This window comes from Leuciscus leuciscus, assembly GCF_965113295.1.
Source record: "Leuciscus leuciscus genome assembly, chromosome: 23".
NCBI lineage: Eukaryota > Metazoa > Chordata > Actinopteri > Cypriniformes > Leuciscidae > Leuciscus > Leuciscus leuciscus.
Window position 1 is genome coordinate 30,306,718 of NC_138747.1, and position 16,851 is coordinate 30,323,568.

Genomic DNA, 16,851 nt, shown 5'->3' on the forward strand with positions numbered 1-16,851 from the left:
CTCTCTCTTTGTCCTCCTCTTACTCTGACTCTCATTGTCTCCATGCTGGCAAAGTTTACATTTACATTTACATTTATTCATTTAGCTGACGCTTTTATCCAGAGCGACTTACAATTGCTATGTATGTCAGAGGTCGCACGCCTCTGGAGCAACTAGGGGTTAAGTGTCTTGCTCAGGGACACATTGGTGTCTCACAGTGGATTCGAACCCGGGTCTCTCACACCAAAGGCATGTGTCTTATCCATTGCGCCACCACCACCCCTTTCTGTTCTCAAAGTTCTCAAAACGGTTTACCTGAGGCCTATTGCAGTGCTAAGGCTCAGACCGATTGGTGTTCTGTTTTCTGAGTAAGTGTTTTCAGGTGTGTATGGAAGTGCCTACAATTGCCAGATGAGTTTTGCGTTTTGAACAGAGTGTTTTCCCAATGATAACAGGTGATTTCGTTTTTGAACAAAGTGTCTAATGTAAGAAAACATGTGTAGTGTTTCACAATAAGTGTGTTACAGAATGGCAAACAAAGTGCAAAGTTGACAATGTGTTTAAGCTATGGTTACACTGTGTTTAAGGTATGCTACAAGAAGTTTAGGTATTGAGGCTTTTGGTCTAGACAAATAGGCCTCAGGTAAGAAACAAGTAGGGGAGCGCGGGGCACAACCTAACGCGGGGCTAGTTGTAACACGCTTGTTTTAAATACTTCCGCACATGCTTGGATGACGAAACTTTGTGTATTTACTAGTTGCCATATCAACACTATATAGAAAAAAAAATTCCGCCAAAATTATAATTTTTTTGGAAGATATCCATAGACATTTATTAAACCATAGCAAAAGTAAATTTCTTACTTAAGTTAATTTTTCATCTCTATTTTTTGTTTATTTAAAATAAGACAAATCTGATATTATTTTAATCTCCAAGATGTTATTTAACAGTTGAGATAGTTCTTTAATGCTTCGCTAACTAGCAGAAGACACTAGCAGGGTTTAAACCCCAGTTGTGCAGGCGGGGGCATGTTGTAACACTGCGTTACAATGTGCCCCTATTAGAAATATGCTATTATATTCTATACTTTTATTAATTTTATTGGGAAAACGTGAGAAAAAGGTGAATAAAGACTGAGAGTCAATGTTCAGAAATGACTAATTATTTATTTGTTTTGAACTATTTTGTATAGCTGTGTTTTCATGTGTTCGTAGTCAAAACTCAAAAATTTGTTTATATTTAATTATTAAAAATTGCCATTATTTTATATGAAAAAGTTTTTTAATTGTATTTTATTTAGAAAATATTTTAGTTTGTTTTGTATATATTTTTTATTAGATCAGATAACATTTTAAGCTGTCATATGTTATGTTACAATGTGCCCCACACATGTTACAATGTACCCCATGGGGCATGTTGTCACATTTCACTTCCATTCTTTCGGGGTATGTCAAGAAAAAAGTATATACTGTATTAATAAAACAAAACCACATAATTGTACTAGACATGTGGGAAATTAATGTGGGAAAAAATAAATACTCTGAACCATAAGTAGATTTACACAAACTGAGAAAGTCAAAAAGCGTTAGGTTGTGCCCCGCTCTCCCCTATTAACATTTTAAAAAACTAAGTTACTACAACCTAATAATAACAAAAAAAAGCCAATTAATGCAAAAAATTGAGTTTCAATTACAGACGATGTTAAGTTGATGTAATGATCAACATTATTACGTCAACAGAACTCTACAAAATAATTTTTGCAACTTAAATGGTTTAATTAAAACAATACATTTGAATTTTTGACTTGCAACCATGCATTTATTGAAGTTGTGGTAACAGGTCCCATAAACTGCCTTTTAGAGTGATATTCTACAGAGTATGAAAATTAAAGACCAGTGTTGCTCCTAATATTGCAGGAAAAAGGAATCCAAGAAAAAAAAAAATCTGTTGGCAAGAAAACAAGATATGAAAGATGAGGTTCTGCAATAGGCCTATATAAAAACAACAAGCTTATATTTGAGAATATAATTAAATATAATTAAGTTCTAAAGAGTCTTCCGCTAAATGTGACCTTCTTTGAATTAAAGAATGCAACCTAACTACAATTAATAATATTCCAATTAAAGATAAGATATTTTATTTTTGACACATAATCAAAATGATGTGTACTTAATTTCCCCCCTGTTATTCATAAAACACAAAGAAAATTTAATGTATGTCTTGCAGAGAGACTTTTCTCTGAGGGGAAGATGTGGATAACAACATTATCAAAAGTATTGACAAAATGTTATTTAATTTCATGTGGAAAAAATGACATACATTATATCAAGAAATCTGTTGTTTTAAATTCTTATGTAAATGGTGGTCTCAATATGTTAGACTTTCGTATATTTAATAATACTCTTAAAATGAATTGGGCCAAACACTTTCTCAAAAATCCAACCTCTGTCTGGAACTTTATTCCACATTATATTTTCTCCTATTTTTTTGCTTTGTAATTATAATGTTGAAAACATACCAGCTAAATGATCTAAATTCCATAAATAGGTCCTTCTCGCCTGGTCTCTGCTATACAAGCACAACTTTTCTCCTCAATAGTATTTTATCTGGAATAACCGAGATTGTCACGATGTGTCTTGTAGGACTTTTATGTTAAAGTGTATAATTAGTTCCCCATTGTTTCTGTGTTCAGTTCCTGTTTTGCCTTGTTTGTCGCCATAGTTACCCTCATTAGTTCCCATCACATCTAATCACCAACACCTGTCCCTCGTTTTAGCCCCTTGTTAACCTCTCTAAACCTCTGTGCTTCAGTTGTTGTGTGTTGGTTGTTTTGTCCATTATGTTAATGCCTTCTTAAAGAAGTTCAAAAAAGATATTAAAGCTACAATATGTAATTTATTTTCGCTGCTAGGGGTCGCTAACCCCTTACTATATCAAAGGCGTAGGTTGATGGAAGTGGAATGATGGGACTTGCTGTCATGCTGATGGATCTAATAATGTTTATTGATGAGTGAAAACATTCATGTTTTTTAACATGACTGTGGTGTGAAGCAGGGAGTGATTGCTAATAAGAGACAGATTTCAGCGTCACATGCGAGTCCCGCGGATATAAAGGAATAAGGACATTTCATTCTACCGAACTAAGTTACCCGTGAGTGCTGAATTACTACTCGCACAGGGCAGTTTATTTGATGAATGAAACTTGTGAGGTAATGCAGCGCTGTTTCACTTGGTCTAATGTTACACTATCACACTAAACAGCATTTGAGTGTGTTGAAAGTTATAATGTTATTCTATGTGTTAGTTTGTCTGTATGAGACTAGCAGTGAGCTAGATCAACATTAGAATAACATACTGATCATATTCTAACATTTCATCATGTTGAGCTATATAACATTGATTAGTTTTATGTACATTAGCTCACCTCTACATAGTCTCTGTCAAGTTGAAGTTAGTCGCGGACGAGAAGCTCTCATCTCAAACTGATATTGATCCTCGTTTTTATTTCTCCTTTTGTCCAAAGTCTGCTTGCCATGCTTCATTAATGTTTGAATGAAACAACAACAGCGTGAGCGTGCCTTTAGACGTAACGCAGTTGTCCACGTCTGTCGCCATGGTTACTATGTCAGTACAAACGAGGATATTACATCATTGACAGGCGACAATGACCAGGGACGGGCACTTTTTAAAATTGTGAATTTCTCTGAATTTACAAATTCTTGTAAGCATTTAGGAGAATGGAAGTACACAATTGAAAGAAATATGACACTGTGCAAGTGGTTTTGGGATATTTTGATACAAAATTCTTACATATTACACCTTTAACACAAACTTTACTTTTTTTTGTGAACGGCACCCAGAAACCATGATGCTTTTATTTTGGCTTTGCCATTACTCTAAAATTATTGTGGAAAGATTTTTCCCTATTTGTTATTGAGAACATTGATAAGGATTTTTCTTTACTTTGGAAAAAAAATTTTGTTTGGAATTGTTAATTGAAAAAGGAGCGTTTACACAAAAGCTCAATATACATACTTGAACTTATTTTGTTAACAAAATGTTATATAAATATAAATTTTCAGGTCAGAGAGCACTTTTTTTGTTTTGCTTACTTAAGTACCACATTACTTTGGAACTATTTCTAACTCGTTTAACAAGAAGACTTAAAAACAATTGAAACATGTAAGTCTTTTGATATTTTCCTTTGATAGACTGTGATCTATTCTGATTGGTTATATACCCCACTATACTTTTTTTTTTTTACATTGTGACCGTTTCCTTCTTTGTTTATATAATGTTCTCAATAAATAGCCTAAATAAAGAGTAGTCCTACCGCATTGCTGTTCCTCACTCCGTTCAGTTAGTGGCGATAAAGCGCATAAACACTGGTTTGCCAACCACCAATAAACAAGAAGATCCCAGGATGCATCGCGGTCCGATCGCGCTTTTGTTGCCGGAAACCCCTTTAGGAGAATGCAGTCACAGCCAGATACTGAGAGGTAAAACACAAAATACCCGATAAAATAAGATCTAATAAGCGCTGTTATAAGATGTGTGTTTGTAAGACTTTACGCCAATGAATAAAGTGGTTTTGCCTTCACGAAATCTCCGCATTTGAATGGAAGAAAGACTGAATGTATCGTCAAAAAGTCATGTTTTTTTTAATGGCAAAAGAAACTCATAAAGCAGCGTAACGAAATGACCTTCAGTCAAACATTAGTAATCATGTAGCAGTAATACTTCAAAAAACAGCTGAAGTTTGTGTGAGGCATTAAAGCAGTGGGACCTGTGCTAATACCTCTGCTGTAGACCTGTGTCTGTACATTGAAGGACAGTTCAGTTAACTCACATTGCCTTCCCCATAATATAATTGCATTTAACTAGCATACAAATATAGTTCAGTGTTGCAGGGTAATACAAATCAGATTCAATACAGCAGAACATCAGTTCAGCCCAATATAACCACAGCTGTACTGCAAAATTAACTATTCACAGTTACTGTGTCAAGAATTGTGGTTACAAGTTATGTTAATTCTCAAATAATTTCCCACCTGATTAAAGTTCTTGAAACAAGCATTCATTGGTATGATTTTATTAAAACAATCAGATTAATTTTTGCAATAGCCACCATGCCAGCAATCTGTTTAAACTGAGTCAGTTATGATTATTATTATTTTTCTTTCTTTCCATTTGTAGGTTGGAAAATGGAGAAGCATCTCAGGGAGACTGTTTACTGGGAAAAGATCCCACCGGTCTTCCTGACCAGCTCTTTAACAGCTCTTCAGTTTCTTCAAGGTTCCTGCAGGCTGAACTGGAGCTGAATCTAAGGTTACGGACACTGTCGTTTGGAAAACCAGTGCGATACACGTACAACCCGCTGGAGTACGCCTGGGACACACACCGATGCTACGTGGAGACGTTCTGTCAGGCAGGGCAGAGCGTGCTCTTTCTGGGCATGAACCCGGGGCCGTTTGGCATGGCACAAACCGGGGTCAGAAGACTTTCATTCTTTATTCTCAATTCACAATTCACAATATTTATCTTTGCTCAGTAAAGACATGAAGACATAGGAAGCAAGTTCACCCAAAAATGAGAATTCTGCAGTTTTTTGCTCATTGATCCCACACTTTATTTATTTTTTGTCTTTTTATTTTATTTTATTTAAGTCACCTATATTTATATAATACTTTAAACACTTCAGATTGTTTTAAAGCAGCTTAGGAAAATAAGAGAATCAATAATGCTGTAAAGATGCACTAAAATAACAATAGTGTCATTATTCAGCTCAAATTAGTTCAGCGTTGATTCAGTTCGGTTAAATGACTTAATCAATTATAGGCTAAGTTTTGAGTTTTGTCAATACATTGAAAGTCACTGGGATAAATGGTGTATGGATCCCAACATCATTCATCATTTCTTTTGTGTTCAGCAGAAGAAAGAAATTCTTACAGGTTTAGAACAACGTGCGTACATTTTCAGTTTTAGATGAACTGTCACTTTAATTATTCACAAAAAGACAGAATAGGTCCAAAATAGAGGTACAAAATTGCATACACATACAGCTGTTAAAAGAAAACACTGAACATCATTACAAAAAACTCTGGTATCCTCACATAAAGTGAAGGTAAAATTAATAGCAAAAATCTGGGGCCTCATTTATAAAACTTTGTGTAGGATTTGCGTCAGAAGTGGCGTACGGATGAAATATAGGACGTGCGTACGTACGCACAGAAATATTCGGATTTATAAAACCGTGCGCACGCACATCCTACGCAGTTTTCCCTTAATAAATCACAATCAATTCTAAATGTAGCGCAGCTTTTGCGGCTTCATGTCACGCCCATAGTTGCCCATAAATAGTCAGTGAAACGCCCACAAGTTAATATTCATCGATTGCGAAATCATGGCAAACACAGAGAGGAAAACCAAGAAACGTAACTTCACTCAATGTGAAGTAGAAATTATCGTTGGCGAGGAAGAAAAGAGGAGTAAAATGTTGTTTGGAGGGCACAGTGTGGGCATTACTAATGCCAAAAAAGGCACTTGAGTGGCAAAAGGTTGCAGACGCCGTAAATGCTGTAGCCTCACAACCTCGACCGTGGCCGAAATAAAAAAGAAATGGTCGGACATCAAAGTCGATGCAAAAAAGCGTCTAGCGCTCCATCGCCAGAGTGTGTGTCTGCCACGGGTGGGGGAAAGGGGACACCGGAGCTGACCCCTCTTGATCAGAGACTGGCGGCAACTATTGGGGAATCCCTATTAAGTGGAGTGGTGACTGAGGCGGAGGAGGACACTGATGCGCCAGATGCACACACTTTCACGTGTTTCTTCCATCTACCGACGGTGTCGCCATTTCTCATTTCACCCGTTTTTGTGCGTACGCCTGGGTCAGAGTTTGCGTGAAGGACCGCACATTTTCCCGTCAAGTTTGCTTTTTATAAATACCAATTATTGCGTAGAGAACGGCGTACGCCTTCTTTTGTGCGTACGCAACGTTTATAAATGAGGCCCCTGAACTAAGCTTTAGGAGGAGCTTATTCAACTAATTTAGTCAAATGTCTCAATGCAAGATTACAACTCTACATTAGTTTATTTTAAAGTTCCCCTGTGATCAATCATTTTATCCCTTAAAACTCATCTTTGATCACCAAAATTATATATTTAAAAGTTTTTTTCCTTGGAAAAAAACTTATTCATGCCTTAAAATATCTTGAATGTAACTCTACAACCTTGCCTCATTTGGTATGCGTGGTTCTATGAATATGCAAATGAGCCCCGCCTCCACTCACTCACTCAGCTCAGAGATCCACTGGTTGACGATCACACGTTGATCTGATTGGTTACAAGGTAGTTTGTGACGTCAGAAACACCAGCGATTTCAAAGTGTGTTTTTGAGACTGTCTTTGGTTCACTGCAGTTTTAAGGAGAAAATACTCAGCAATGGAGTCGACTTATGAACTTACACATGGTCTGATAATTCCAGGCATGTTGGCGTGACTTATCCTGTTCTTTGTGTTTGGCCCCGATAATTGCTGCTTGCAGCTATATTTATTGGTTACTATTGTAAGATTCTTACACTGTTTGCATGAGATTTTATAATAATTTCTCATGGTTTTAAAAAAGCAACAATAACTGTAGCAACTTTGGTATTTTTTATGGAAACTGTGGTTAGCAAGTTTTTGTGAGGGTCTCGTTTGCTGAAAATACATGCTAGTGTAACATAAGTTCCTGAAGCAAACAAATCTATCTCGATCTCTTTATCCCTTAACAAGGTTCCGTTCGGCGAGGTGAAAGCGGTTCGTAACTGGTTGAAGATCAGTGGATCGGTCGGGCGCCCGGCAGAGGAACACCCGAAGCGACGGATCACGGGCCTCGACTGTCCTCACAGTGAAGTGAGTGGAGCCCGTTTCTGGGCCTTCTTCCAAGAGCTCTGCGGTGAACCTCACAACTTCTTCCGCCACTGTTTTGTGCACAACTTGTGCCCTCTCATCTTTATGAGTGAGTCTGGCAAGAACCTCACGCCTCCTGAACTCCCGGCTGCGGAGCGGGATGCCCTGTTGTCCTGTTGTGATAGCGCTCTCTGTCAGGTGGTCACTGCACTGGGCGTCTCAATGGTCATCGGAGTGGGTAAGCTAGCTGAGCAACGAGCTCGACGTGCGCTCTCGGGAGCAGGGATCACAGTGAGGGTGGAGGGGATAATGCATCCTTCCCCGAGAAACCCACTGGCTAATAAAGGATGGGCAAACATAGTCCGAGAGAAACTAGATCATCTGGGGGTGTTGAGTTTGCTTACCAGATGAGGATGATGATGATGATGATGACAGCTACTACCTCATACGCATTTTAAAATTCCCCAAGCAATGCTTTTGAACCTTTCTCTTTCCATTTTAAATTACTTAATGAAGTGAGACATCGGTGGATGAGATAATGTATACAACAGATGTTATGCCCATTAATGGAGTACTTAAACACTTTATTTTATTTCTTTTTACATTTAATATTTATCTCTGCGTGTGTGTGTATGTCATTTCTCATTTCTTTTGTGGGGAAAATCTTTTGTATGTTAAAATGTTAAGGTATACGAATATGTGATCATTTCTTTTTTTACTTTTTTCCCCTTTTTTATCTAAAATGTATTTTTATATACATTTGGAATTTGTTTCTGGAATTTTATATTGTGTTATTTTATTTTTATTAGGACATTTGTAGACCTAGAAAGGGTTAAACCAACGATTCCATATAAATCGAATTATTGCAAATGCACATAATTAAATTTGGCTTAAAAACTACTGTACTTACTGTACACAAGTATTTAATTATTACACACTAACTAACCCAGAGTGAGTTACAGAGGTCATGAATTGAGAAATCACATTTTCCTTGATCTTTTGACATATAAGAGGTGATATCCTGTAAGTTTCTGAACTGAAAAATGTTTTAAATTATTTTCGATGTAAAAATCATACTAACATTATAAGTGCACTCCAGGAAACATTATAAAATAATGCAGTTCATGACCTCGTTAAGCAGGATGTTTGTATAGAGTTCAATCCGGTTTTTGCTGTAGTGGAGTGTGGTTAACCTTTAATGTTGAGTTAAATGTGTAGGTGATAACAATAAATTCTACCTCATTTTCATCACCATCCTACAATTTTGTGTTCTTCTGTTAACCAAAGTGTCAAATGAAAACACATATATTCATCGTATCTGATATAAATTGAGAAGCTTCTTTCTTTTTGGCGTAATGGTCTGTTATTCTGACCCTTTAATAAATATGTTGTTTTTCAGTTTAAACCAGAAAAAAAATCCTTCACGTGTATTAATAAGTTTAGTGCTCGAGTACCATGTAATCGCAAGGCTATTAATATAGATAATCTGAAGTATAATGAAAACATGTTACAATGTTTACATGGTAGGCTACAATTTCTGGTAAGCTACGCTTTTTTATTATTTCAATTCAATTAAATTATTGTGATTTGATTTAATACTAACTCATTTTGGATAAATATTAGGTAGGCAACACAAGATAGACATTAATTTTTCTCAAGAAAAAAACAACTCACCTAATGCTGTAAACATACAGAGAGCCCTATCAGCTGTAAGGTTAAAAATAACTCAAATTAAATATAATGCGTTTTTTTTTATTATAATAACAACTTTATTTAATGATATAAGTAAAAATATAATAAATATGTAATATAGTACACATATTTAGCAAAATACTCTCTATAGCTCTTTTTTTCTAGCCAACTAACGTGCTATAACCTATATTATGGTCATCAAATGGTTTTCCTGAGGTAAATATTATGTAAATTATGTGACATAATTGTTCTCCAGCTGTTTATTGACCCCTTTGTTTGAATGATTGGTCGATATTATGTATGAGGAATATACATTTCGGTAAGTTGTACTGTATCTTTCAACAGTGTTCATTCGTGTTTATTTATTATTAGCTAGAGATGATCGGGTCACGTGCGCTAGGGATCTGTCGGTTCTCTCTAGAAGAGGGAACGAGTACTGCGTAAGTATCTTACGCTAGGGGAAAATCCCTTTTCCGCGAGATATTGAAGCCAAAAAAATTATCCTTAATTTTGTATTATTGTAAAACGCGTTGCGGCAGCATACAGACATAGGCAAGACGGCTCGTGTGCCTATTGGCTGTTCTGCGGCAACTGCAGCAGCCTATCGAGCGAGGCCTAGCGTGACGTCAGACCCAATGAGGGTGCTTCGCGCCCGCTGCGTCATGTCCCGCCGAAACGGGCGTGGCTTAGGCCTATAAATCCGGCTCGCAGGCAGCTGATATCTGGTTTTTCATCGCCGAAGCGAACCAGAGCATGTGCATGCACGGCAAGATAAGCAGTCCTCGTTCCCTCTTCTAGAGAGAACCGAGGTTACGTTAGTAACCGAGTACGTTCTCTTACGAGAGGTCTCTCGTACTGCGTAAGTATCTTACGCTAGGGGACCCAATGTAAAACGCTGTGCGTGCTGGGATCTGACACCAAAGACCCAAGGGCGAAAGCCCAGGATTCATATAGTGCACAATCACCGAACTCACAGGGAGTCCGGGAAGAGGGAGGGGCGGAACCGCGCTCTTCCACATATAGCAGCGTTCCTCAGACGCAAATTACATCATACAGACAGGGCGGAGTACGGCCTGAACTGATGGAAAATTGTGGGTCTTATTCATTTGCCCATAAGCATCTTATGGTCGATCAGCGAACAGTGCTCAGCGGACACAGTATTCTGAACCGATAGCATCAGAACAGACAGTACTGGTTTATTTAGACCGACAACAGCCTGGCCTGTAAGGCGGGAACCTCTAGGTTATAAAACCTTATAAATGTAGACGGGGAGGCCCAGCCTGCCGTCATACATATATCTTGCAAGGCAATCCCACTTGACCAGGCCCACGATGAAGCCATGCTTCTCGTGGAGTGCGCTCTGACACCCAACGGGCACTGCATGCCCTTGGAAGTGTACGCCAGCGCAATGGCGTCAACTATCCATCTGGATAGGCTCTGTTTCGACGCGGCTAGTCCCTTGGAACGTCCACTGAACGAAACAAAGAGCTGCTCCGTCTGTCTGAAGACAGCTAAGCGAGACACATAAGCTCTTAATGCCCTGACTGGGCAAAGGAAGCTCGCGTCTCCTTCCTCGTTAGAGACCGGTTGGGCTGGCAGGGAAATGCGCCTGCCAGCCCTAAACGGTGTGTTGAGGGATTTTGGAACATAACCGTGCCTAGGTTTGAGTATAACTCTTGAGTCATTAGGCCCAAACTCCATGCACGTCGCGCTTACTGAGAGCGCGTGTAAGTCCCCTATGCGCTTCACTGAAGCGAGAGCCAGAAGAAACACTGTCTTGAAAGACAGGTGTTTAAGATCAATCGTCTGTAAAGGCTCGAATGGGTCACCTTTCATGAGTTCCAGTACCGTAGAAAGGTCCCATACAGCATCGGTTCCCAACAGGGGGGTCGCGGCCCACAAGGGGGCCTCAGCGAGCTCTGTGGGGGGTCGCGTCATATTTTGAAAAGTTTTGAGCAATCTGCATTAAATAAAAGTCCTTAACTTTTTTCTGTTCAAAATGTATATAATGAGCGAGTTCATCATGAATCCATTTTCCAAACCGTGTTTTTGTCTTCACTATGGTCACTATGGTACACCTATAATAAGTGATTACATTGGGACTATTTTACCCTGGTTCGGATCGCTGCCGCTGCGGAGTAGCCCAGTACCTGCGTGACTCGTCATAGACGCACACAGAGAGAGAAGTAGTTCCGGCTACAATGTTCTTCCGAAAGACGCATTATTCTGTAAATAAACGCATGTTTGTTATCGCTCGCTATAGCGCCAAAAGCCTAAAAAATAAAGCCTCACATTGATAAAGCCTCGCAAATAACAAGTATTGAGGCCCCAGACAGAAGTAATTTAGTAATAGCCTATATTCATTCTTTTTTTTTACCTACACACAAGTGTGAATACTGATTTTTTTTTAAAAAAATTGCATTTAAAATAGGGCAAATTTATAGGCTACTCCTAGGCTTACATTTTTAAATTACAAAGGGCCTACTAATGTTTTTGTTATTGTATTTTCAATATTATAGGCTATTATTTGTGCATAAACATATCTGTTTATAGTAAACATACCGTTTGTTTGAAAACAACATATTTTGTCATACTTGCTGCAAGCTTACAAGAGCGAAAATATCATTAAATGTGAAGGGGGGCCCTCAAATATTTTCTTGGGAAAAAGGGGGTCTCAGACAAAAAAAGGTTGGGAACCACTGCCATACAGGGACTGAGGGAGGTCTGGGAGGATTCAGTCTCTTAGCTCCTCTAAGGAAGCAGATGACTAAATCGTTCCTTCCTATTGACTGACCAGCGTTGTTTTTGAGATTTTCTTCCACAGCAGCTGGACTGTCTGTGGGTGTAGAGACCGCTCGCCTGTCGGAACATTGTTCCTGGACAGTCTGTCCGGTCCTACGTTTAAGAGCCCTGGCACATGCGCTGCTCTCAGCGAGAGCAGGTTGCGCTGAGCCCACACCAGGAGGCGTTCTGTCAGCCTGTGCAGGTTTCGGGACCTGAGGCCGCCCTGGCAATTTATGTAGGACACCACTGACATGTTGTCCGAGCGGACCAGGACGTGGTGTCCTCGTATTTGGGGACAAAAACGCGTCAGCGCGTTGTCTACTGCCAGCATTTCGAGGCAGTTTATGTGTAGAAGCTTCTCCCGTTCTGACCATTGGCCGAAGAATGGTCTGCCCTCGAGCAGCGCTCCCCATCCCGAGGTGGATGCGTCCGTAGACACTACCTTCACACTCGAGGAAGTCCCCAGGCTTACACCTGATTGGTACCAGTCATTTGCTTTCCAAGGTTTCAGAGCTGCGATGCATTTCTGATTGACCTTGAGACGAAGCAGACCGGAAGCCCACGCTCGGCGCGGTACTCGCGCTTTCAGCCAGAACTGTAGCGAAGCAAGCCCACCTGAAGTACTGATGATGCTGAGGCCATGAGACCTAGCATCCCTAGGTTTGAGTATAACTCTTGAGTCATTAGGCCCAAACTCCATGCATGTCGCGCTTACTGAGAGCGCGTGTAAGTCCCCTATGCGCTTCACTGAAGCGAGAGCCAGAAGAAACACTGTCTTGAAAGACAGGTGTTTAAGATCAATCGTCTGTAAAGGCTCGAATGGGTCACCTTTCATGAGTTCCAGTACCGTAGAAAGGTCCCATACAGCATCGGTTCCCAACAGGGGGGTCAACAAATCTCTTGAGCGGGACAAATGCGCCGCAGCGGAAGAGCTCGCTGCGCGCTGAATGTCTAGTACGCGCTGTGGTGACAGTCGCGCTATCATAGACAGCGAGTCCAGTTCTGTGCCCAGGAAAGATATTATCCTTCTGGGGGACAGAGAACTCTTTGCCCAATTGACTCTGAGACCCAGATTCTCGAGGTGATCGAGTAAAATGGTCCTGTGCTCTATGAGCTCCGAGTGAGATTGAGCTAGAATCAGCCAATCGTCCAAGTAGTCCAATACTTGCACGCCCTGTAGTCTGAGGGGTGCAAGCGCTGCGTCCATGCACATCGTAAAATGTACGGGGTGCTAGGGACAAGCCGAACGGTAGCTCCTCTAAGGAAGAGCTGTCTTGGTCAGCTAGAAGAGTAGATTATGTTTTAACATTCCAGTAAACAGTCTCGATTTGGTTTTGTTTCATGTCTGTCATGTGATCCCGTTTTAGTCATATGACCCTGCCATGTGTTCTGTGTTGTCATTGGTTCATTGTTCACAGGTGTCCCTTGTCTTGTGTATTTAAGCCTTCATGTTTGCCGTGTGTTTTGGTCTAGTATTGTTTCATTGTAACCTCTGTTGGTAAGCATCATGACATGCCTTTATGTTTGATCACGTTTTGTAAATAAACTGCACTTGGGTTCTCTACAAACTTGCCTTCAGTGGACTACTTTACATAAACAGACATATAATTCTACAATAAATCTCCTTGGCTTAAAGAAGTCATTCAACTCATTTGGTATGTAGACAGAAAAAAAATTAATACCTTGATTATAATCACTCATTAGATATACACTGAGGCGGCAGTGGATTCCAGAACCCATCCCCTTCATTGCAATCAATCACAATTACAAATGCATACACAGTTCATACAAGTGTTCATAAATGTGCTGTAATTCAGATGGATATTTCAAGAGGACTAAATTCATTTATGATGGTCCATTGCTGAGTCAAAATGAAACAGATAAGTGGTTAAGAATAGGCTCTGTGTGTACAACACTAATCACGCTTGCTCTTCTTCCTCTGCTTTTATTGCTGGTGTATTTATTGATGCTTTAGTTAATGTCTCTTCTAATTCCAGCTTGCTTGTGTTTTGATTACAGCCAATGATAGATTCATTAAAAAAACTCTAAGTGAACTTCAGTGACGTCATGCTGTTCTGGACGTTACTTACAGTGACATCCTTCACAACAATATAGCTTACAAACCAACCATCAACCATAACAGATACAATCAGAACTGATAGAGCAATGACAGAAACTACCTCAACATTTTCCAAAACTTTCCTAACATGTGTGTGTGATGTAAATAAATATGTGTAATTTACCAGGTCAGTAAATGATTAAAGTTAGTTAGCTTAAATGTTCAATTTAATTCTAATTCTACTTTTAAACATTCTGCGTTTTCAGAGTTTTATTTTTATTTTCCCAAATTTATTTGTGATTTGCAGAGATCTGCAAATCAGTGTAGCTCCTTTATTTATTTATAATAACTGTATGCATTTCTTTCAACACAAGAAGTTATATTTTGATGTATTTTTGTCTATAAAATGAAAGTCGGTATTGTCCAAAACAACATATGAACAAAGACACTGAGACATTTTTCCAAACATCATTTCATTTTTGGGTGAACTGTACCTTTTAAAGAGTTTGCTGACAGTGTACAGGAGTAAAGTAAAGAAACCACACCTCTGTCTTTAAATGGAACAATTTTGGACTGCTTTCGCCTAAAAGATCTATATGTCCAGACTGTTTAGGTGAGGAAAACTAACACTTTTACTGTTCTATATTGGATGCAGACAGTATATAGTTTTATTGCCCCTATTTGTTACAAATACACAAAGCTTAAAAATCACAATTTACTTTATTATGCCGGTAAAAAATGTAACCGTAGCTGTGAAAAGTGAATTCCTTGACCACAAAAATATGATCTTACACATTGGTTCCCCAACAGTACACGTTTTGGATGTCTATCCATTTCAGATGTTTAAGTTAGTATTTGAAAAAAAGCATTAATCCATTATCAATATAGTACATACCTATCCCAACAAAACAATGAAAAGTTATAACCACATGAAACAAATATGTCCCTATAACCTCATAGCATCTTGGTCTCGGTTGATGCGCCGGACTGTTTCTCAGGGGCCGTTCTGTCAGAGGATGGAGCTCCTATAGCACCTGAACTTGAGGCAGCAATGGACCAAACTTAAGTTAGGAAGGTCTATGGTAACCTGTGTTGCTCAGAGAGTACAACCGAACGGTCAGTCTCGATGTATTCGATCTCCTTCTCCAGTTCCAGTAACCGCAGCGCTTCGACTCTGATCCATTGTAACAGGGTTCACTGGAAAAAAATGAAAGGTGATTTCCAACATAGTGACGGTGAATAATTCATTTTAAATTAGGTTAAAATCCCTCATCTTGTTTACTTTGTCCTCCTGCTTATTCAGCCTCCATTCTCCAGAGCAGACATGATAGAAAAGGCCACATCGGCTGCCTAGCCTAGAGCCTCTGCTATCACATTTATTGCCAGGGCTGTGAATCCGCTTCATATGTCGCTTTGCATGGCTTCTGGCTGAAGACATATGTACATGACTGCTTATAGATGGTCAAGATAATAGTGATAAAAGTAAAAGTGATAGAAAGTGGAGACAAAGAGGATAGAGGAGGTTTGGGAGTTGATTACAAAAACAATAGCAGAGACTATGCCTACCAGTACTGATGTGAATCTTCTTCATCCGACATGGATTTATCATTTTAAAGCATTTTTAAACCTTGGTTAAGTACATTTCTACAGAATTCATTGCATAAAAGTAATATAATATAATATAATATAATGAAGAAAGAATGATATGTATAGAGCCTAAACAAATAGACCTATTTGTCCTCTACAAATGATTCAGAACGCTGCAGCTCGTCTTGTCTTCAACGAGCCCAAGAGGGCCCACGTCACTCCTCTGTTCATCTCTCTGCTCTGGCTACCGCTCGCATCAAGGTCAAGGCATTGACGCTTGCTTACAGATCTACCAAAGGCTCCGCTCCTCCTACTTTCACTCGCTCCTACGAGTCTACGTCCCTACCAGAACCCTACGATCGGTCAACGAGCGACGGCTTGTGGTTCCTTCACAGAGAGCCACAAAATCACTTTCCAGAACCTTCTCATTCACAGTTCCATGCTGGTGGAACGCTCTCCCCACCCTCATCCAGAACGCAGAATCCCTGACAACATTCAAAAGACAACTCATCTCTTCCGTGAGCTCTTAACCTCATAAAAATAAAAATAAATCTTTCCTTTTCCTTTAATCCTCCCTTATCTGGCTTTTGCTACTCTGAGTAAGTCACTTTGGACAAAAGCGTCTGCTAAATGACTAAACGTAAATGTATTAATCGGAAAAATGCGTGAAAAAATATATAATTCACGAATTCATGATTTAGTAGTACACAACTGTACAAATGGTAGCTAATGTTTACAAAAAAAAATTATTTTGGTTGTACTGTTTTCATTTGCATTAGAACAAAGTGTGAAGAAAACAACAAAATATATGAAAAAACGCCATGTGGTTTGTTTATGTTCATGAGAAGGGAAAAATATGGG

At 39.2% G+C, this 16,851-nt stretch overlaps 1 protein-coding gene and 1 long non-coding RNA gene across 2 annotated transcripts in view; one reads left to right on the top strand and one right to left on the bottom strand.

The window, feature by feature from the left end:
• Positions 1–4,374: 4,374 nt before the first annotated feature.
• Positions 4,375–9,894, top strand: LOC309487561 (single-strand selective monofunctional uracil DNA glycosylase-like). The gene is made up of 3 exons (XM_082155292.1): positions 4,375–4,478; positions 5,176–5,470; positions 7,752–9,894. Exons 1-3 carry the CDS (start codon positions 4,453–4,455, stop codon positions 8,277–8,279), a joined length of 849 nt encoding a protein of 282 aa, XP_082011418.1. The 5' UTR covers positions 4,375–4,452; the 3' UTR covers positions 8,280–9,894.
• A 2,081-nt stretch (positions 9,895–11,975) lies between these two features.
• The window catches only part of LOC309487563, a 76,982-nt gene continuing 72,106 nt past the window's right edge, over positions 11,976–16,851 (bottom strand). Inside the window, exon 2 of the long non-coding RNA XR_014201887.1 lies at positions 11,976–12,273. This is a non-coding gene — a long non-coding RNA (uncharacterized lncRNA). The remainder of the gene's footprint in view (positions 12,274–16,851) is intronic.

Bases quoted from the DNA above. Each gene is read 5' to 3' on its own strand.
- LOC309487561 (XM_082155292.1), top strand. From the start codon at position 4,453: ATGCAGTCACAGCCAGATACTGAGAG. The intron at 4,479-5,175 runs GTAAAACACAAA...TTCCATTTGTAG, and splicing joins TCACAGCCAGATACTGAGAG to GTTGGAAAATGGAGAAGCAT. The intron at 5,471-7,751 runs GTCAGAAGACTT...TCCCTTAACAAG, and splicing joins TTGGCATGGCACAAACCGGG to GTTCCGTTCGGCGAGGTGAA.